This window comes from Notothenia rossii (assembly GCF_949606895.1).
Source record: "Notothenia rossii genome assembly, chromosome: 1".
Classification (NCBI taxonomy): Eukaryota; Metazoa; Chordata; class Actinopteri; order Perciformes; family Nototheniidae; genus Notothenia; species Notothenia rossii.
The window spans coordinates 26,994,950-27,016,758 of record NC_136912.1 but is presented as its reverse complement, the minus strand read 5'-3'; the positions used below and the strand labels follow the sequence as shown (position 1 = coordinate 27,016,758).

The window sequence follows — 21,809 nt, the reverse complement described above, 5'->3', positions numbered from 1 at the left end:
AAATAAACATGTTAAAGACATTGTTGTGAAACATTTTATTTTTGTAAATATAACTATAAAGTAATTTAAATTAACAGTTTTTTTATACATAGAAATGTTAAACAAGTATAAAAAACAAAAAGACATTTGAAGTTGAACTCCTCATTTTCTGGACTGAGACTTGGGCCGCCTGACTTCTGCAATGAACAGAACAAATAAACTGTAAATCTGAGCAGACTATTTTCTTGTTCTAGTTATTCATAAATAACTTCATTTTGTAGATAGTGTTGTCCTTTTTCATGTATCCATGTTATATAAACATTTCAGATAAGTAAAGCAGTATGTAAGTATAATGAGCCACATCATTCTATGTTTTTACCAAAAATCTTAATGAAGCATAATGACATTTTTGAAAGGCAAAACATCCTGGGAAATTGTTTTTTTTTTTCAAGGTTTTTTAGAAAAAATGTATGTATGTATTTGAAAGTGTATCTATATATGTATTTAGGACTAATATCCGTGTAAACAACATCAATAAATAAACAATAAATACCCGGGATTTCATGTGGCCAAAAGTCATCACATGCTGGACACCTTGGCTCTGCTCTCCCTTTGTAGTATCGGGCAACACATGGGTTGTGTATTTTTATACCACATGCAGGGTTCTCACAAATTTGGCACTGAAAAAAGAAACTCAGATCAGATTAATACTGTGAGTGAACTCATTTTGTAAAGATCAGGTTTGACACATTTTAGCTGAAGTAAAGCCACAATGAAGACTGTTTAGAAAATAAATCAATTTCATTGCAAGAAAAAAACCAAAAACCAAAACCAAACTAAAGAACAAGAACTAAAATACTGGTAGGGATTATATTCTTTGTCAAAATAATGAATGTGTGATTATTTTGCAAAAGAAACCTGCCTACAAATAATAATATATATTTCTCCCAGTAAGGCATAGATTTTACAATACATTAATAATAATTAAATGATTACAGAGTACATAGAGTAGCAATGAAAATATGATTCTTAAGGAAGGATTGGATTCATTTAGCTATTGATCACAGTGTAGTGTGCATGCACTAAAGAGAAACAAAGGAAACATTTACCTGGAAAGCGATGTTGCGACAGATGTGGCACACTTTGACCTGATCCTGATACATTGTGCGAATGTATGGCTCCATCTCGATAATGCATCTGGTGGACAAAGTGTACTCACCCCGTTTCTACAGCAATGGAAATAAATCAAAGGGAATGGTCACATTATATATGGTAAGTAAGAGTGGATGTTATTTCTATTTTATTTGGAAAAATAAATCTATATTTCTAATATAGGATGGCAACTTGTGGTAACCTTATTTCATTGCTTTTCCACCAATTGATAAGCTAAATGTGGTTATGGGAACCTGAACAAGTCCGTTAAAGATACATTCATGATAACCCAGCATAAGATAGTATTGTTTATTTCTGTTATCATGCCTCATATTCTTGTAATGCATCCATCTTCAATTATATATATATATATATATATATATATATATATATATATACACACAATACCCCCACAAAATCTTTCTCATCTTCAGTAACTAGATTTTCCAACATTAAATCAGTACAAGCAGTTAATAATAGATATCACCAACATCAATTTTGGTGAAAATGGCAAATTAAAAGATAGCCAGACTAAATCAAATTACTTTTGATAAAAGTCTCTGCCTCCAAAAACATTTTTCTTTTTACATCCTGTGGAGACTGCTTTACCTCATTGAGCCATTTGTCATGCACGAGACGGTTCAAGAGGTGCTCTGTCTCGCTCTTCTTCAGCTTTTTGGTGGTCATGGTGTCAGCGCTGTTCAGAATATCAGTGGATGAGGCATTGCCCTTCTCGGAACAAACGATCAAGTCCATCTGAATCACAACAGCTCAGGTTAGACATGACATTCTTTGCACACTGGAGAAGCAAACCTTTTTTCCTTATTGCAGTGAAGGTATACCTTCTGGAGATTAAAACTATATTTTAACTGTTCATATCATACTACAAACTAAGTATTGTATTACAACTGTGTTGAAAAAGGTGTTGGATAAAAGCGTATATACAATTATGCAGGATTTCCCTTTAACTCACCGTTTTCCTGAACAGCTCTAGCTCATTGTCAGCATAATCTGACGACATACGTGTGACATCAGTCTCCGCCATGTTCACCTGGACAGGATTAAAGTAAAACAGTGATCAACAATGCCTCCTTGTGGTTCAACGTACTTCTAATAAAGACATCTCTCTTTTGACATTAGATGTTGATAAATCTATGTATCACTTTGCCACTCTTTTCTTATATTACATCATATTGATAGTCGATACAGAAAGATATACAAATATAATGTGCCTTTCAAATCGATTCCACAACCGATTTAGATGTATATTTATTAATTGAAAAATGTGTCATATACTGTAGCAACAATCTAGAAGATAAACCAACATTCTTGTGAAAATAAAATAGTTACTAATAAGGAAAACAGGCCTGACAATGAAAGCCAAGGACAGGAATTGAACCGACTCACCAATGCGTAGAATTGATGGCCGCTGTCTTCAGACATCCCTTTTGTAATCTGCATGAACATGGGCTGCAGCTTCAAGTTGATGGTTTCAATGAAATCATCCAGTTTGTCAGGATTGTGCTGGGCTGAAAACAAGACAAATACTGTAAGTTCTACAAAAAGATGTTTGTCAAACTTGTTTACTGTGGGTATACAATTCTGCACTGACTGGGAGTCAATTTGTCACGAGATGGAAGCTGTTCAAAACAATCCTAGAGATTTCAATGAAAAGCTGCTGATGTTTACATAAAATATTCATCATAAAATTAAGGTATACTAAATTCCAATACAAAAAAGGATGTGACTATGGAGCTAAATCTGGGCCAAAAGTTTTGATCATTTGACAAAAATAAAAATGAATTTGGAAGTCAAAGTTTTGATCCTGATCTTTCAAAAATACAAGGACATTCAAAATAAAAAAATGTTTTACATACAGATTTAAGTAATTTGTTTTCTCAGATGCATATGTGATGTTTACAGATTCAGAGCAAATTTTTCTCGTCTAAAATATTTTTCTTTCTCGTTCAGAACGTTTTTCAGTTTCAAAATCTTATTTTTGCCGCTTCCAGATCTTTTTGTGTTCTACTTGTTCAGTGTTGTAATGTGTGTCTTAAGGAATGGATTGGAAATCAACAGGTCATATGACATGGAAGCTATTGAAAAACACTTTAAAACATTTTTTATAAAGATATTTAAGCAATCAAATCATCACCACATTTATAAAATATATATATTTTATTTTTTTATCCTGATTCTCACCAATACGAGAATTGTATTATGGTCCTTAAGACAAACTCATGTATCCTGAAAGAAAGTTAAACTCTTGTAACCGATTGTAGATGATCAGTAACTCTTTATGCATGTACAAATTAAATTGACTCACTGTTGGAGGCTTCACAACAATGTGCGATGAGCTTCCTCGCCCCCTGTTCATCAACAATGCCATTGGCCATCATGGTCTGCAGGAACCGTCGATGGCTGTCTCCCATCTGTCGTGACATGACTCTAGACTGATCTGGAGACACAGAACACAGATGTTTATACTGTCTCCAACCTACAATATATTTGAAAATAGTTATTAAAGTACTTTCAAACCAAACAATCACATGGTTATCCAAATCACACTGATACAACAAACACCCCCTCAATAAATCCCTATCTTTGGTGACAGCTGTCAAAATATTTGGCTAAAAGCATAAAAAAAGTGTAACTATGGTTTAATGCATTGGTGTGAAGTAACTAAGGAGATTTTCTCAAGTACTCTACTTAAGTCAAATGTTGCAGTACTTGTACTTTACTTGAGTAGTTCCATGTTATGCTACTTTGTAATTCTACTCCACTACAATTCAAAAGGAAAATGGAATACTTGTCTTTTACTCTACTTCATCTATGTGGTGTCTTAAGTGAAGATGTTGATTAAAGATGTGAAAGATAATCAAAACTTATAGTTACACCTGGACTAACAATCACAATCTACCCTGCAGTATACAAAGTAACTGCAACTTTGATAACCCTTTAATGCATCAATAATTATAATCAAAACATATTATTTCTGAAATGGGCCATTCTGCAGAATGGGTACTTTTACTTTTGGTACTTTAAGTATATTTGATGCCACTACTTTTGTACTTTTAGTTGAGTAACATTCTGAATACAGGATTTGTACTTGTAACAAAGTATTCCTAAAGTCTGATACTTCTACTTTTACTTAAGTACAAGATCTGAGTGCTTTTTCCACCTCTGTTTTAATGTCTCCCGTTCCATCTTATGAGAATGAATGAGGCTGTCGTCTAACAGTTTTATAGGAAGCGTTAGTAGCTACAGTAGCTAGCTAATGTTAATTCAAACTGTTCCACCGTTAGCTGTTTGCTTACCGGTAACAGGGCAGAGACTTCGTCGTTTTTCCGGTTTGTCTAAACAACGGCTCAAATGTTAAATATTTAGAAGATACGAGCCTCTGAAGTTAAGAAAGTAGTGATTGCACTCCTGCAATGCGCGCCTCCTCTCCTGTTTTGTGTTGACCTTTCTTCTTCTACTCTTCCTTCAACTTCCAGGACGGACGGCTGGTGTATTAGCGCCACCTATAGCTCCGGAAAATGAACAAAGGAAATGCTGCTTCCCCTTTAAAGCTCAGACTCTGCCACAGATGCAAGATATAAGTAATCATGAGGACAGAGCTGTACTTGTATGTGTTTAACTAATTGCAGTAATGCTGTGTCCTGTCATACACAAACCACTATGTCACTTCGGAAAGGTTGTGTTAGCTTCCAGTTGTTAGAGTATTGTTAGAGTAAGGTCGTTGAGTTAATCCATAAGGATATTATTGGATTCTAATACAAATTATTGCATCATATAGGAATGCCATTTTTTTTAAAGTGACTATTTGTGATTTAGTGATGTTGAGAAATCAGGTCATTGTGATATGGTAGCTTCATACATTTAAACTGGAAAATGTTCATTAACACTTGTAAATCAGCAAGAAAAAGAAACACGATTTATTCTAAATGCTTTATTACTCTAACAAATTAAATAAGAACATATAATACAAGGTGTCGAAGTCTTTGATTACAATAAAGCCTATTATTAACATTATTTAAATACAGTATCCAATGTCATTGCATTTTACTGCAGCATTTAACCTAATATTCCCCAGCATTTTCCAAAATCTGAGGCTTTTCCCAAAAAATGTCAGGTTCAAAAGATCGCCAAAATTGTTGGGTTATCATCATGGTGCCCGTCATGATCAGTATGTTTACATGAACACAAATAACTCGATTCATTGTAAGAGCAGAAGGTATACGTGTAATCAAACCGTTTATATGGTTTACTGTTCTCTGAATTTCAGCCTCAGCTTAAAACGGTTATGATGTTAATAATATGTAAATCAGAGTATTGCCTTGGAAAGTTTAATCAAAGTATTAATGTTTGTGCAAGCACACTGATATCATGGCTGTGTTCATTACTTGAGGGGACCCCACAACCTGATAAAGAATCAAACAGTCTAAAATGCATACGCATTTTAAACTTGTAAGCTCTTCTGACAACACTGCCCAGTCCTTGCTTCTTTTTTTGTTGTACGATCTTAAATAGTTTTTTCAAGTTACAAAATGAGGAATGCCAGTAACTGATGATGTTAAAGTGACAATGCTACTTTTGAGTTTCATTTAAATGTCGAAAACCACCAATCCAATGTAAACAGTAGATCACAGGTTGTTCTTCTCTCTGTCAAGTAGGACCTTTCTGTGATATCAAAGCAAGGACTTGACAATGATCTCAGAGAGGAAGTACAGACACCAACATTAGAATTTTAACAATCATTTTATAGTGAATTTTACTTGCTGACTGCAAGAAAAAAAAAAAATGCCAGATTGGAATTCCCGTGTTCACATGCAACCACTCTAATCAGTTGCAGGTGATAGAAAATCAGAAAAATAAACTCTTCGTCATAACGGTCAAGTCAAAACTTGACGAACAGCATGTGCAATAGAAATTATCCACAGTGTGATCAATCCTTAGTAATGTGGTTGGAAAAGCGAGGCAAGTGTCACTCCCAGTTTTGTCTTCTGGTGGTGACTCAATAGCATCTCCATCTTGTTTTCACACAATCCAACTTCAACAGTATTTTAAGCCCAAGTCTGGGCACAGTCAATTTCTCGTTTTTTAGCCCACTCCTGCCATCACCGTATTCCTATTTCTCAATTGCCCATTGTTGACTTAGTGTGCTTTTCCCCCTAAAATGTCTTTATCCCTCAAGTTGGCAGCAGTTAGCTGGGAAATCTTCAACCTGATGAGAAAAAAGAAAAGATGTTACGAAATATTGACAACAAATTGTTTCTCATAAAAATGGAGGAAAGCAAGAGGGCTGTCTGTTCTGAAACTGTCAACTGAAAATCCCCAGTTCCACTTCACAAAGACACAAATTACTGTTGGGGTGTTACAGCCTTGGTACAGTGTTTTGTTCAGTGATAACACTTGTAATTGGTGAACATGTGTTTGTGTTGCACCTTGTGTTCTAGTGGCTGGTAGGAAACTGTCCATGTGTGTTAAGCGAATGTTGCAGCTTTTCCTCTTTGGCCCTTCTGCTGTGGCAGAGCTGTGGAATAATACAAAAGCAGTCAATACAACTTTATATATTGCACTTCTGATCACATTCAGACCCAAATACACAATAAATCAGGACCATTTTCACACACGTAATGCACTTCTCACCGTTCTCTTATCCATAAAGCTGGTGAGGAATTCGTCTATGTCCGTACGTCCCTCCAGGAAGTTTTCAGCCGTCTCCTCTGACTCCTCCTCAGCTTGGTGGGCCGCAATTTTTAGCCGAGCCTGTAGAGTACTTAGACTGCAACTCTAAAGGGGTATAAAGGAGGAAAAGACAAAAGTAAGAAACTGAAAGACGGGACTTTTCAGGGCAGTCTTTCATCAATGTTTGGGTTGGTTTCTTTAAAATCTTTAATATTCCCTCCTTCAGTTTCTTGATAATGTAAAACCAATGTGGTCGGACAGCATGATCACATCAAAGAGCATCCTCAGAACAAGTGCTTATGTCTGGTAGAAGACGGATGTTGGCATGTGGTTTCATTTCAAGCTAAACAGCAGTACTGCTACAATTCCAGGAACAACCCCAATGTTCAGTTTTGAGACATCAATATAATACAAATACAAATTGAGCAGATTTAACACAAAAAGGTGCATCTGCACTCAAAAGCTTTCATAAATCAAACCACAGTATGATCTTACCTCACTGAGTTCATGCTGTATCTGCATCCTTGATTCAAAGGCAGACTTCATCTGAGTCAGCATTTCGTACTGTTAACAGATACAAAACATACATAAGATAGAAGAAAATATCATGAAAGTGGTATTTGTTTGTGTCTGTTTAACATAGGGAACAGAGTAGACTGGATGTAATATCTGACCTTGTAGAGCATTTCTTGTCTTCTTCCGTCCAGCTGTGGCTCCATCTGAAGATTTTTCTCTGTAAAGGAGAGAAACGCAGAACTCTTTGTAACGCTCAACTAAATGTAAACAGTTTGTCATGATTGACCATTAAGACCTCCTGTCCAGGTCGAGAAGAGGAACTTACTAGCCATGTCCACAATATTGGTGACCAGCTCTTCTTTATCACTGGTCACCTGTTTCAGTTGTGGCAAAGTCACAAAGAACTCCAGTAACATGTCCTCGTTTTCAGACATGTCCGACAACTGTGTCCCACTAGGGTGGGATACAGCAAAGGCGGTAAAGATGGGTAAATGTAGAGCAGGAAGTGAGAGGACAAGAACAAATACATTAAGTACTGTATGGGTGCAACAAAAACAAAAATGATGACTTGCTTACACAATGACTCAATTCATATTATAAACTATGTTTTGATTTGAAAATATTTGGGAATACTTTACTTCAAGTCACAGAGTTCAGGAAAAGACTCAGGAATCTCAGGCATCCTGTACATGTGTCCGTTCAGTCCAGCCTGAAACAGACAGCAGTGGTATCAGCAAATCTCATTGTCCAATGCATTTATGTCAATGTCGATCCCAGCTTTGTCTGTACCAGACCTATCAGTTACCGGGAAAGATAACCAAACTGAAAACTCTGCTTGGAACATTATGGGTTTTAAGAGTGTCAATGTTTAAGACAGTGTTGTTTTACCACTCACTTTAAGTACCGTAATTTTCGGACTATAAGGCGCACCTGAATATAAGCCGCAGCAGCGGCATAACTCTCTCGGTTCCACTTTTACTTTTGCGCGCTACCTGTCTCACTCTTTTCCGGCCTCCAGCTTTTCCTGCTGGAACCCGCCGCTTAAAGGTGGGGGTCCGCGGACCGGCCATAGAGCCCATAGAGTTAAAGGTGCAAGCCGTTAGCTGTAAAAATCCATAGATTAGCCGCACCGTTATATAAACCGCAGCGTCGAAAAATGGGGAAAAAGGCGCGGCTTTTAGTCCGAAAATTACGGTATTTGTTTCAATGTATTTAAGGTCAAAGGTTTATTGTCATTTGCAAAAAAAGCTACAGTGTAGCTGTACCTATTAAACACATTCTGTATGTTATCAACCCACTAATGTTCACTATCCATTATCAGCATACCTCTGAGTCTCCAGTAGGAACAGGCAATTGCAGGTCAGATATCAGTCCGTATGGGGCTGGAGCTCGAGGCTGCCCATGGGCACTATCGACTCCTGGATGAGGCATAAGAGCTGGGGCTGGGCCGGGAGGCGGAGTGTGGCTGGGGCCAACGTGGCGGGGCCCATATTGGTAAGCCTGAGTGGGGTAAGGCGCCATGCTTGACTGCTTGTACATACTGCTTGGCAAAACCGGGAGAAAAATATCAGTTTTATTTTATTCATCAGCATCAAGAAACTTGGGATATTAGGAAACCATTGGACAGAACGTTTTAATTGTGATTATTATGGAGAAAGCACACATGCCTCAGACATGTTTTAGGAAATCAACTTTCAATTAATATCTCTGGAAGTGAAAAAAACATACGATATCGTGCCAAATTTCCCTTAAGGACCAAATCGTTTTTAGAGCTGCTTTCTTCTGCACTGCCCAAATTAAAACATAACTACAATTTGTCTGTAATAATACTCAGAGCAGCAAAACACATTTGTTGTATTGCAGTAATGAGAAAAGACTTGACAAGTGTGCATGAATGTAAGAGGAAACTCACTATGGAAAGCCAGCAGTGCTGCTGGACATCAAGGCAGGAGGACTCTTCCAGAACTCGTCCAGCAGACTCTGAATGACCTTACCCAGATCTGAGTGCATCCCAAACTAAACACACAAAGACATTTGGAGTATTAAAAAACACAGACAAGAAGAAGAACAATTATAAAAAACCCAAAAAGTGGATATTCTTTATTTAGAGTATGAGGCACGGAGAGAAGAAATTAAAACAAGTTGATGTTATTCGGATAAACCAGAAGAGGGCTTGAAAACCCATGTTTACATGCATCTGCTAATCAGAGTTCTCATTCATAACACTCCGTTCGATGTCTCACTATGGGATGCGCCTCAACGCGTATGCAAACAGAAGCATCAATCTCATTAAGCCAATCCTGATTGGCTGGTGATCTTGTCGTCTACGTCAGGGAATCCACTCACCCTTTAAAGGCCCAGTGAAGTGCATGTTTTTGCACCAAAATGAAATGGCAGTTTCATTCCTTACATATCATTGTGCCTGTTCATGGCTAAAATAATTTTTAATAATTCATAATTAATGAATTAATGAATTATTAATTTTGCCGTCTGAGCCTAACGGAAGTTGCAGACGATAGTGGCGTCACAAGATGTACCCAGTTGCGATTGTAAACATGGCGGAGACTCTGGAAAGTGATACTAGTGTGAGAGAAATGATTGATTTGGACAGCTTTTCGGACAGGATAGATGAGGAAAGTGATCAATCTGGTGCACTTTGAGGGCAACATTAAGAGATTTATGGATACAGCTCTCAACACTCATATGAAACATATATTTCAATAATCAAAAAACATTGGAATGATTTCTTAACCTATTTTATACAACTAATATTACATAGATGGAAATATTTGTTTACATAGATGACCAAACCCACTGAGATAACTTAGGCTACAGTTTACCTCCCTGAGCTGACGTTATCTCTCTCAGTCCCACAGGAGAGCACTCTCCCTCTCCTTATTGTTGAAACAGCTAATCTCCGTTAGCTCCGAGCTAGCACCAGATGCTAACAACAACCCTGTAACTCTGTCAGTCTCTCTTTCTCTCTCTCTCGAATCGACCACTGGCCTTTATTTATCATGATCAATCAAATAATCTACGAAACAATGACCCCAGCCAGGCTCACCTTCATCTTTTGGGAACAGAAACATCGCCACTTCGGCAGACTTGACATTACTACAGCCAGCGGCAATGCATCGTTTCCCCTGTGTTTTTCATCCCTCTTTCTTCACTGTCGCCTCCATTGTCAGGTTTTCTCGATTGGAAATCACTTCCAGTCGACTCCGACACACTTTCCAGGAAAATACTAGCTCAAAAACGTTGAGAAATTCGACTTTGAAAAAGAGAAAAAACGAACGGTGGTGAATGTAAACAGTGCAGCGGCGTCCATCTCGTGACGTCACGCAGTAGATCGCAAGCCATGCCCACGAAGGCGAAGGTCGACTGCAGATTTCCCCGGAAAATTCAAAACTCGTCAAATTTGTTGCTATTCCAACATTTTTTGATATGGGTTCCAATGGACAATTTTGGTCATTACTATATGTATTAGCATAACAGATCATGCACAGGTGCACACTTCACTGGGCCTTTAAGTAGCTTGCGCTACGTCGCAGCGTCATTCAAACACCTCTTCTCGCTTCGGAGCACATCTCAAAATATCAGTAGCCGGGCCAGCTTAACTGTCCACAGACTGAACCACAAGTTAACTTTCGGTCGACGGGCGCTTGCCGGCTACTCTTGCTTTGCAAGAAGATTGAATTGAATATTAACGCACCAGTTAATATTGAAATCTGCCACGCCGTTTTTTCTTTCGGAATAACGATAAGGTTTTGATTTTTTCTTTCAAACGGTAACATACCTGTTACTAGTTTGTCCCTCCACGCCGACACCCCGGCTAACGAGGATGGACCCTTCTCTCCCTCACAACGGAGGAGACGGAGGCTCGGAGACTCGGCTCTGCGGCTGCGGGTTTAAGATTTCGAGCACGGACTCACACCAGGTCTGTTCGTCCTGCCTTGGGCTGGAACACGCCCAGGAGGCTATCAATACCCCCGGTTCGTGCGGGCATTGTGCCCGCTTCACCACCAAGAGCCTCCGCCGACGGCTAGCGCACCAAGCTAGCCTGTTGGGACAGGACCTCTTCATGTCTGTTGATTCGCCGGCCGGCAATCGAGACATGGTGACGACCGCAGCGGAGGTTGAGCCCCACGCTGTGTCGGAGCCCCACGCTGTGTCGGAGCCCCGTGCCGTGTCAGGCTGGGGCCTGGCGGCGGCGAGAGCCGCGAGAGCGGAGCCCCGCGCTGTGTCAAGCTGCGGCTCCCGCTGCCCCAAGCAGCGAGGATGAAGAGGCAGCTTCTCCCAATCTTTCCAGAGACGCTGGATGAGGTGTCGGTCTCGTGGAGAGACCGCCCTTTTAGCTACAAGGCCCCAATCCAGGGTGCCTCCTCTTTGGACTTTGAGGACATGGAGAAGCTCGGCCTGCTCCGCATGCCGCCAATGGAGCCGCTGGTGGCAGCCCACCTCCAACCGCGGCTGGCTTCGGCACCGAGTAGGAACCCCACGTTGCCGGCAAAGGCAGACTGTTTCCAGTCAGCAATGACCGAACGAGCCTATAAAGCCGCAGCTTTGTCCGCCAGGGCGCTCAATGTCTCTTCGCTGCTGACCGCCTACCAGGCGGAGCTCTGCGAGGACATGACGAACAAACCTGAGCCTGCCGTGTGGGACTAAATCACAGCGATCACGGACATTTGCCTCCGTGTGCAGCGCTGTGCAGTCCAAGCCACGGGCAAAACGCTGGGGATAATGGTGGTACAGGAGAGAGCCAGGTGGCTTAACCTGACGAACCTTCCAGACCGGGAAAAAGAGGACGTCTTGGACATGCCTATTGTTCCCGAGGGCATATTTGGCACCGCTCTGGCTTCAATGCAACAGCGCTGTGAATCCAAAAAGAAGGAGGATGAGGCTCTCCGGCTTTGTCTTCCCTGAAGGGTCCTCCCGCCACCGCCTTCAACGGCCCCGGAATTCGGCCTATACTAGATTTGAGGGCTCTGAACAAATATCTCAAAAGATACAAATTCAGAATGCTCACTCACACGTCTCTGTTGCGTCTCGTGCGCCAAAACGATTGGTTCACATTAGGGATGCATGATATTGGTTTTTTGAAACCGATACCGATAACTTCCTGCTTTTCAAGACCGATACCGATAACCGATAATAATATTATATATATATATATGAAATGTACCTGTAGTTTTTTCCTCGTTTTAGCCCTGGGGTCGTCTATGGCAAACTTCTTGCCTTTTTCAAAAGCCTCGTCGATAGGTAAAAGCCCCGGTGCCTTTGCAGCTGACTTTGGATTCGCCGCTAGTTTAGCAGCGCAGGCGTCTTTGTACGCTTTTAACACACCATCGTAGCGATGGCGATGTTTCAGGTGACTAATCAGGTTGGAAGTATTATAGCTCATTGCCGTTCTTCCCTCCTCGTGGAACTTCTGCATTGCATTTGTTAATACAAATAGAAAGCGAACTATCTAACTCTGAAACTTTGAAATAGTCCCATACTACCGATGACATGTTTGTTTACTGTCCTGGCTTCACGGCCGCACAGCATTTAGGCAGGCATGAGTTAGGGAGCGCTGGATTTGTGAAAAACTCCCCTCTTCCTAAACCACTAATACCACAGTACTGGCAAAACGGGAGGAGCAGAGTGAAAAACAAGCGCCCCTCATCCCAATCCACCCACACCGCAGTATTTTTTTCTTTTTTTTTACCCAAAACATATATTGTATATTATCGGGGCTGTTAATACTTTTATCGGGTTTATCGGGATGACGTCATAATTCCTAATATCGGACCGATAATTATCGGCCCGATAATTATCGTGCACCACTAGTTCACATCAGTCGACCTGAAAGACGCGTATTTCCACATCCCAGTATATTATCCACATAGGAATTATCTGAGGTTCGCCTTTCAGGGTGTCTGTTACGAGTACAGAGTACTTCCCTTCGGTCTGTCTCTCAGCCCACGAGTGTTTGTACGGTGTACGGAAGCCGCGATAGCCCCGTTGAGACAACAGGGTATTCGCCTGGCAACTTATCTGGACGATTGGCTCCTTCTCGCACAGTCGGAGCAAGAGGCTATTACGCAGACGAATGTCCTTGTAAAACACCTGCTCGACCTGGGTTTCGTAATAAACACAGAAAAGAGCATGTTGTCCCCAGCCCAGACTGTACTCTTCCTGGGCCTACGCCTGAATTCGGTGCCCTTTACAGCCCGCCTGTCAGCAGAGAGAGTGAAAGCCTTCAGGGCTTGCCCCGCTCATTTCCAGCCACGCAAATATGTTCTCTTTAGATCAGGGGTGTCAAACGTACGGCCCGCGGGCCGGATCAGGCCCGTGAACAAGTTTAATCCGGCCCGCGAGATGATTTTGGAAAGTATAAAAAATAAAAAGAGCTGCAATTTTTCAATGAAAGAAACTGCTGTTCTAAATGTGTCCACTGGGTGTCGCAATAGCAATTATGTGAAGCGAGCAAACTATGTATAACGGGGCTGAGGAAGTAATCCTGTGTTTACAGTCTATCGTGCTTGGCTTCCTCACTCCCCAAAATGTCGCTATCAAAAAAGAGAAAAGTGGACACAGAGTGCAGAGTTTTCCAAGAAAAATGGTCATCCTCCTATTTATTCACGGAAGTGAATGGGAAACCCGTGTGTTTGGTTTGTTCGCAGCACGTTTCAGTGCTGAAAGAATATAACCTTCGTCGCCACTATGAGACTCAACATGCCGACAAATATGATAACTTGAAAGGAAAACAGAGAAGCGAAAAGGTGAAGGAATTGCTGGCGGGTCTGAAAAAACAGCAGTCTGTGTTTACTCATAGCCGAGAAATCGGCGATGCTGCAGTGAAAGCCAGCTACCTTATTGCTAATGAAATTGCAGTGGCTTCAAAACCATTTAGCGAGGGTGAATTTGTGAAGACATGCATGCTGACAGCTGCAGAGATTGTGTGCCCTGAAAAGCGTCAAGCTTTTGAAAATATCAGCCTGACAAGAAACACAGTTGCACACAGGATTTCTGATCTTTCGGAGGATTTGGACAGCCAATTGAAGCGCAAAGTTAAGTCGTTTATTGCGTTTTCAGTTGCAATTGATGAAAGCACGGACATTACAGATGTTGCGCAACTGGCCATATTCATCCGCGGAGTTGATGATACTTTGACCGTAACCGAGGAGTTTGTGGAGTTGGTGCCGATGACGGATACCACGACAGCGGCTGATATTTTCAACACACTCGAGGGTGCCCTGGACAGAGTCGGAGTGGACTGGTCACGCGCTGTCAGCGTGGCTACAGACGGTGCGCCTTCAATGATCGGGAAAAAAGCAGGTGTTGTGACGAAATTCAGGGAAAAAGTGCAGACTGCAAATGGAGGACGTGATTTTTGGACTTTTCACTGTATTTTGCACCAGGAGGCATTGTGTTGCAAGTCATTAAAGATGGATAACGTCATGAAGGTGGTCGTCCAAACTGTTAATTTCATCCGATCAAGAGGCTTGAATCACCGTCAGTTTGACAACCTTCTCAGAGATAAAGACCACAACTACGGCCTGCCTTACCACACCGAGGTAAGATGGTTAAGCCGAGGCATTGTGCTGAGGCGTTTCTTTGATTTACGAGAGGAAATTGAACAATTCATGAAACAAAAAGGCAGACCAGTGTTAGAATTTAAGTCCAAAGAATGGATGCAGGATCTTGCGTTCATGGTGGATGTTACAGAGCACTTGAATAACTTGAACACAATGCTGCAGGGGCGCAACAAAGTTGTAACGCAGTATTATGACAGCGTATGTGCGTTCAAGTTGAAGCTGTCATTGTGGGAGACGCAGCTCGCGGGAGGTGATGCAGCGCACTTTCCTTGTCTGAAAAATGTGTGCGATACCCAACATGTCGCAGACATGAAGCGGTTCAAAGATAAACTAATAGGACTATTGCGGGAGTTTGAGCAACGCTTTCAGATTTTTGGTGAACTGGAGAAAGACTTCAAAGTTTTCTGCTCGCCATTCACCGCGAATGCCTCTGATCTGCCCGTCAACATTCAACTTGAAATAATAGACTTGCAGTGTGACTCAGATTTGAAGGGGAAATTTGCTGCAGCTGGCTTAGACACATTTTATCAGTATCTTTTGCCAGGTTACCCCAACTTGACAGCCCTTGCTGCAAAAGTGTTGTGCATGTTTGGAACCACGTATATTTGTGAGCAAGTTTTCTCTGTAATGAGCATCAATAAAACAAAGCTGCGCTCAAGGCTCACGCACAAGCACTTAAATGACATCCTGAAATTGGCTGCCACTCAGGCTTTGACCCCTGATATTGATGCACTTGTGAAAGCTAAAAGATGCCAGGTTTCAGGAGCAAAAACAACAGTGGGTAACCCAACTTAAAATGCTGCATAAGACACTGCACCCTGATATAGTTATCTAAAAAATGATTGTCTTCTGTGCAGATTGAAAGAAAGTGAACAGTGTGTGATTTACTGTAATAATGACAGTAACTTCAGTTCATAAGTTAGGTTTGTTGAAATTGTTCATGCATTGCACAGCTTTTATTTATCAATAAGTAATGTAGCCTACAAGGCAGGAAGTAAGTAACTCAACCCTCTTGAAAAGTTTCTACCTCAATTTGTCTCAATCATTTGGTGAGTTAGTACAGGATTAATATGTTAAAATGACAAATTAGTTATTTGAGAAGAGTTTTTGTATTTTGTTCATTCCCAGTATATGACTTAATGTTGTTGTATGGCTTTTTGTTGATACGCCAAGTCTAAATGTGCTTGTACTGTTATTGCACTAAAGTTCACTAAACTTAAACAAAGAAAACAATCTGAAGTTGTCGTCATTTTTTTGTTATTATGCTATGATTTTACCGCTCCGGCCCACTTGGGAATAGATTTTCCTCCATGTGGCCCCTGAGCTAAAATGAGTTTGACACCCCTGCTTTAGATCATGTCTGCGTTTACTGGGGCTCATGGCGTCAGCCATCCTGGTGGTACGACTGGGACGCTTACACATGAGGGAGTTTCAGCGCTGGGTAGCTGCCCTCAGACTGGACCCCACGCGTCATGGCGCGCGGAGAGTGATGGTCACTATGAAATGCGTAATGGCACTGCGCCACTGGCTGCACCCGACTTTTCTAGTACGGGGCGTGCCTATGGGTGCTGTCCTATCGCGGAAGGTGGTCACCACAGACACATGTCTGACGGGCTGGGGGGGTATATACGAAGGTCGACCTGTGAGGGGTCTCTGGAGCAGAGACCTCCAATGGTCACACATAAATTATCTTGAGCTTTTAGCGGTGTTCCTCACCCTGAAACGCTTTCTGCCTTTTCTCAGAGGACATCATGTCCTCGTGAGGACAGACAACACAAGAGACTCGCGCACGTTTGGCCTCCGGTCCTCCTGTACGCGTTCCCACCCCTGGCTCTGATACCCCCAACTCTGGCCAGAGTGAGATAACAACGCCACACACTGATCCTAATAGCTCCACACTGGCCTGCAATGTACTGGCTGGCGGAGATATATCAGCTGCTGTGCGGCCAGCCGTGGCAGCTCCCGCTATGCAGGGACATACTGTCTCAGGCGGGGGGGACGATTTTTCACCCACACCCAGAGCGCTTGGCACTATGGGCCTGGCCCGTGAGTGGTATAACCTGAATACAGTGGGGCTCCCTCAGAAGGTGATAAACACGATTCAGAGTGCAAGAGATTCCTCCACCAGGTCTCTCTATGACTGTAAGTGGAGGGTGTTCGAGGAGTGGTGCCTTCAAAAAAGGGACACATCTCTTTTCAGTGTCCTGTCGGGGTGATTCTATCATTTCTAGAGGACCTGATTGATAAACACAGAGCTTTCTCTACGATCAAAGTGTACCTGGCTGCTATTGCTGCATGCCATGTGGGCTTTGAGGGAAAGACGGCTAGCCAACATCCCTTGGTCTGCCGTTTTATGAAAAGGGTTCGCAGGCTCCTCCCTGTTTCCAGGTCACTGGTGCCCTTATGGGACTTGGCAGTGGTTTTAGATGGGCTCACTCGGCCTCCATTTGAACCCCTGGAAGAAGCTGACATGAAACACCTGTCACTGAAGACAGTGTTGTTACTGGCTCTGGCACCTGCCAAGCGAGTCAGTGACATTCATGCGCTCTCTCTACATCTTTCATGCACTCAGTTTGCCCCGGGGCAAACGAGAGTGTTGCTGAAGCCCAACCCTGCCTTTGTACCTAAGGTGGTTAGCTCATGTACCCCCATTGACATTGAGGCATTTCCTCCGGCGCTGTGTTCCTCTGAGGCCGAATTTACTGTGCCCAGTCCGTGCTTTACGCACCTATATGGACAGGTCATAAGAGTTTTGATGCAATGACCAACTCTTTGTATCCTGGGCTAACCCTCATAAGGGCAAGCCCGTTACCAGGCAACGGCTCTCCCACTGGATTGTGGAAGCGATTGCTCTGGCTTATACGAGTCAGGGTTCGCAGGCACCAACGGGCCTGCATGCTCATTCTACTCGTGGACTGGCTACATCCTGGGCTTTGTTCAAGGATGTTTCCATCCAAGACATTTGTGCAGCAGCGAGCTGGTCCTCACCGCTCACTTTTGTCCGCTTTTACAGGCTAGATGTCTCTGCTCCAAGTGTGGCCCGCACAGTGCTGGACCCCGTGTTGAGACAGGGTTCTACCTGTTAAGTTCTGGTTGTTTGGTGATTTTCGAGATAAGCATGTCTAGCAATACGGGAGTTTCAATATCCCATAGTGAAGCATCAAACGGAGTGTTATGAATGAGAACTATAGGTTACTTACGTAACCCGAGTTCTCAGAGTAACATGAAGTGAGATTTCTCACCAGACGGCCCTTCTTGCTAAGGCGAAGCGAGAAGAGGTGCTTATTTTGAATGACGCTGCAACGTAGCGCAAGCTACTTAAAGGGTGGGTGGATTCCCTGACGTAGACGTCAAGATCACCAGCCAATCAGGATTGGCTTAATGAGATTGATGCTTCTGTTTGCATACGCGTTGAGGCGCATCCCATAGTGAGACATCTCACTTCATGTTACTCTGAGAACTGGGGTTACGTAAGTAACCTATAGTTCTCAGTTGATCTGTGCTTTAACTATAGCTGGCATATTTTAAGGATATTTTTAAGTATCTCTTTTATAATCAGGTTTTGTATTTGCTGTTTTGGCCCTATTTGCAAGAGTAAACACTGATGAACCTGGATTAGCCCTTCTTCTGGTTTTGGTACAAAATGAGAGATAGTGGCTGAGATGTTGAGGAGACAACTCAATGCTGGATAGACAAAGATGATCAAAAACCTGCATTATGAAGGAATCATAAATACAAGACATAAACTGCCGCTCATCAGCAAAAACTATTTTCCTTTGACTCAATCATTTCAGTTCGAGTCAAATTAAAATATTTGCGACACAGCTTTGAGTAATTATTTTCCCTTAGAGTCCCTTTGCGGTGTTTCATTAATGGGCTTGTATTAACATTGCCCACTATTACATTAGGTCATTGTTACTGAGTGTCAGCTGTCAAAATAATGTCAGCCCACTTTTATGTCACATAACCTTGTACTACAAATACTACAATTAATCAACAGGAGAGATCAAACATTCCTGGAAGCACCTTTTGAAACCGAAATACCTACTTACATTAGCTATGAGGGGGCTGGTTATCATGGTGCCATTGTTACCATCGACTAAATGATGACCAACAGGGGGGTAGACACTAACCACCGGCTTCTCCTGGGGGAACTGAGGAGGCAGCAGTCTAGAGTAAAGAAAATGAATCATAATAACAGCATATATAACAAGTAAGAAGTGTGAGTATATTGCCCAGCTCTGTGTTCTTAAGTCAAAAGCCTGAACATCACGGGAGGGTAATATGGTAAAGGTCTATTTCTTTGTGAACAGCTCTCATTAGCAAACAAAACTAGAACACTTCATTATGTAAGAGGACTAAAGCAAATGAGAGCTAAATGCCCTTTACTGCTTTACTTGACTTTCTTTTCCAACCATCCTTCCTTTTATTCGCTTTCACCACTCAAGAGAACTGAGTTGTCAAACAACATTCTTAAATCATTATGTGTATTAGTTGCAATGCATGCAAGTGTACATGGTTGTTGCGAAGTAGGGCAATTATTATAAAAGGGAATACAACTTTTAACCAACTAAAATAGCTTATTTCAATATTCCATTCAATTTACAGATTAATTTGTTGATTAGTTTTCTAACCGAAGCCTGTCGTACGTATCTAAAACTTATACTTACACATTGACACTAATGGTCGAGTTGTTGACAGTGAATGGTATTCTGTACTCCACATCCTTCTGGATCTCTGCGAGGCTATTGGGAAGAATACATAATTAGTAATCATGATCAGTACATAAAAAAATGGACGTCCTCCATCAATTTTTATGAACATTACTCTGGTTTGGTGACAAATAGATACATAAAGAGAGGGCTTCAACGCCCATTCTCACCCAATAACACTGACTTCTGAGCAAAACAACATTGTAACAAAATGTAGAAGCAAATGTATTGTAATGTTAATCCCAGAATTAATTTGTCTAATTGGATTACCACCACAGGATGTTCCACCTGTAACATTCAACCGCTGTTAGTGTCTGTTATGTTATGTTATTGATTTACTGTTTACTGCAATCATGGCTAGCAAGTTGATATCCATATCAGGATAACTATCAGATTTTTCAACATTCTATACATCATAGTTTACTTTACAGCAAATAATTTAGCCCTAAATAAGACAAATGTATGTTAAGAAGCCGTTGCTTTACACCGACACCTGTACACTGTATTTTAAGGAGTAAAAGACTGTACCTTTCAATGTATTACTTAAAATAACACATTAGCTGTTAAGGCCTCTGAAATCCCATGAGCTACATAGCGATCACAAAGTGTGTCTAATCTCATTTATGAATTTCACACACATACTCTACATCAGAAGTGAGATTACACTGAGATGAAGAAATGCACTCAGAACTGTTTGCTGGCAGTTGTTGTCCAACTGAGGAGAAAGACACAGCTATTTGTCACCAAGATATGGAGTACACAAAGGCTTTAAGACTTTAATCTTCACGTCTAACAAGCTAGCTCCTCCTAAAACTGCATGCGCGGTAAACACCGGAATGATCACAGGACCAGCGAGCCACAACACGTGTCATCATCCCTAAATATAGACACTGGAACTGTGACAGGCTGACTTGATTAACTAGCGAGCTAGCACAGCTAGTTAGTTAGCTTTGAGTTAGCAAACATTAGCCGCTCAAAGACCACACCGGGGCATGTCAAAGCCGTGGTTGTGGTTTCACGTACATTCTTGGGTATACTAATGGTACATTAACATACTCACAATTACACATTTAGGGTAAAACGAGACTACAAGCTTTATTATTTGTTAGCATAACGTCTTTCTTACGATTCAACTGTGAGCTCGGTGGCTAGCTAGGCTAAGTAAACAGCTACTGGCAGTAAACCTAGTTAACATGTTTAATCAACCAACTTTAATGTTATTAAAGTGACCAAGAAACCTTCTATTGACCATATATAACGACACAGTCAACAAGCTAACCAGCAGCATCGGGGTCTGTTGTGACAGGGCGCCATTCACTTCACCTGGGGTGAGCGGCTTTGAGAGACTCGATCTGCCGCTGTCTCTGTTGCTGTAGGCTGTTCAGAGGGAGAGGTCCGGAGCCTTTGGACAGGGGGAAGAGCCAGTTCATCCTCTACTGGAGAAACCACGGACTGATCTCGGTGACAGGATGTACAGGCCGGCTACAGATGAAGAGAAAGTGAGAGTGTGGTGATCTGTGGCGCTAACCCCTGTTAGCTGTCTGACTAGCGACTCTGTTTGTTGTCCAAATGGGGTTTACTTTGTAGTTACGTTACAAAGTCTGATGGCATGTCCTTATTTTTGTCGATTAAAACGTAAATTCCGTGTTATCTCCAAGCGTTTTCATATACGTTCAGCGTTGTCATTAGTAGTACTGAAGTGAGAGATAAATAAAGCTGAAGGAAGAAAACAACCTTCGGGCAGCAGAAGCTTGTTCAATTTATTACGTATACGTGACGCAGCAATTCTGCGTAAAACGCCACTTCCTGTTTTCAAGATTTAAGTTGAATTTTTTTTTAATGATGTAATGATTCAAAACGAAAAGAGCATCATTTTAAAAGCGTGTTTCCCTATTAACCATTCCTTTCTGGAGTTTTATTATAATACAACTCTGAATTCCTTTATTTTTCACGCAACGGGGAAGTTTACATTATTACAACAGCAGAAATATAGTGCAGATAACGTTATTAGTTAAGAGAATAAGAGGCGTTTTTAAATGTACGAAAGTGGTGTGGCACAAAAAACGTAGATGTCTATAAAAGCTTCTGCAGTGACTTGCAGTGAGGATCAGGGACGTGCACAGGTAGCCTACGGCCTATTGTTGCCCGGGCAACGGCCCCTTTTCCCTTTTTGGCTGAC

General features: G+C 41.6%; 2 protein-coding genes across 2 annotated transcripts; both read right to left on the bottom strand.

Moving 5' to 3' along the window:
• Positions 1-20: 20 nt before the first annotated feature.
• On the bottom strand, positions 21-4,689 carry nsmce1 (NSE1 homolog, SMC5-SMC6 complex component). Its single transcript, XM_079651617.1, has 8 exons — positions 4,449-4,689; positions 3,458-3,589; positions 2,539-2,660; positions 2,105-2,182; positions 1,741-1,887; positions 1,089-1,205; positions 533-659; positions 21-176 (listed from the first exon to the last, which is right to left on the bottom strand). The coding sequence occupies exons 2-8, from the start codon at positions 3,573-3,575 to the stop codon at positions 142-144; spliced, it is 744 nt and encodes a 247-aa protein (XP_079507743.1). The 5' UTR covers positions 3,576-3,589; positions 4,449-4,689; the 3' UTR covers positions 21-141.
• Positions 4,690-5,068: 379 nt separating this feature from the next.
• Positions 5,069-21,414, bottom strand: vps37a (VPS37A subunit of ESCRT-I). Its single transcript, XM_079651499.1, has 12 exons — positions 20,954-21,414; positions 19,589-19,663; positions 18,971-19,088; positions 9,251-9,354; positions 8,665-8,878; positions 7,977-8,047; positions 7,664-7,791; positions 7,497-7,555; positions 7,318-7,386; positions 6,784-6,927; positions 6,579-6,667; positions 5,069-6,358 (listed from the first exon to the last, which is right to left on the bottom strand). Exons 1-11 carry the CDS (start codon positions 21,058-21,060, stop codon positions 6,587-6,589), a joined length of 1,170 nt encoding a protein of 389 aa, XP_079507625.1. The 5' UTR covers positions 21,061-21,414; the 3' UTR covers positions 5,069-6,358; positions 6,579-6,586.
• Between the last annotated feature and the right edge of the window lie 395 nt (positions 21,415-21,809).

Bases quoted from the DNA above. Each gene is read 5' to 3' on its own strand.
- vps37a (XM_079651499.1), bottom strand. From the start codon at position 21,060: ATGAACTGGCTCTTCCCCCTGTCCAAAGGCTCCGGACCTCTCCCTCTG. The intron at 7,387-7,496 runs GTCAGATATTAC...ATCTGTTAACAG, and splicing joins GACAAGAAATGCTCTACAAG to TACGAAATGCTGACTCAGAT. The intron at 6,928-7,317 runs GTAAGATCATAC...ATACCCCTTTAG, and splicing joins TACAGCATGAACTCAGTGAG to AGTTGCAGTCTAAGTACTCT.
- nsmce1 (XM_079651617.1), bottom strand. From the start codon at position 3,575: ATGTCACGACAGATGGGAGACAGCCATCGACGGTTCCTGCAGACCATG. The intron at 2,661-3,457 runs GTGAGTCAATTT...TCTTGTTTTCAG, and splicing joins TTGTTGTGAAGCCTCCAACA to CCCAGCACAATCCTGACAAA. The intron at 1,206-1,740 runs GTAAAGCAGTCT...CCATTGCTGTAG, and splicing joins ATGACAAATGGCTCAATGAG to AAACGGGGTGAGTACACTTT.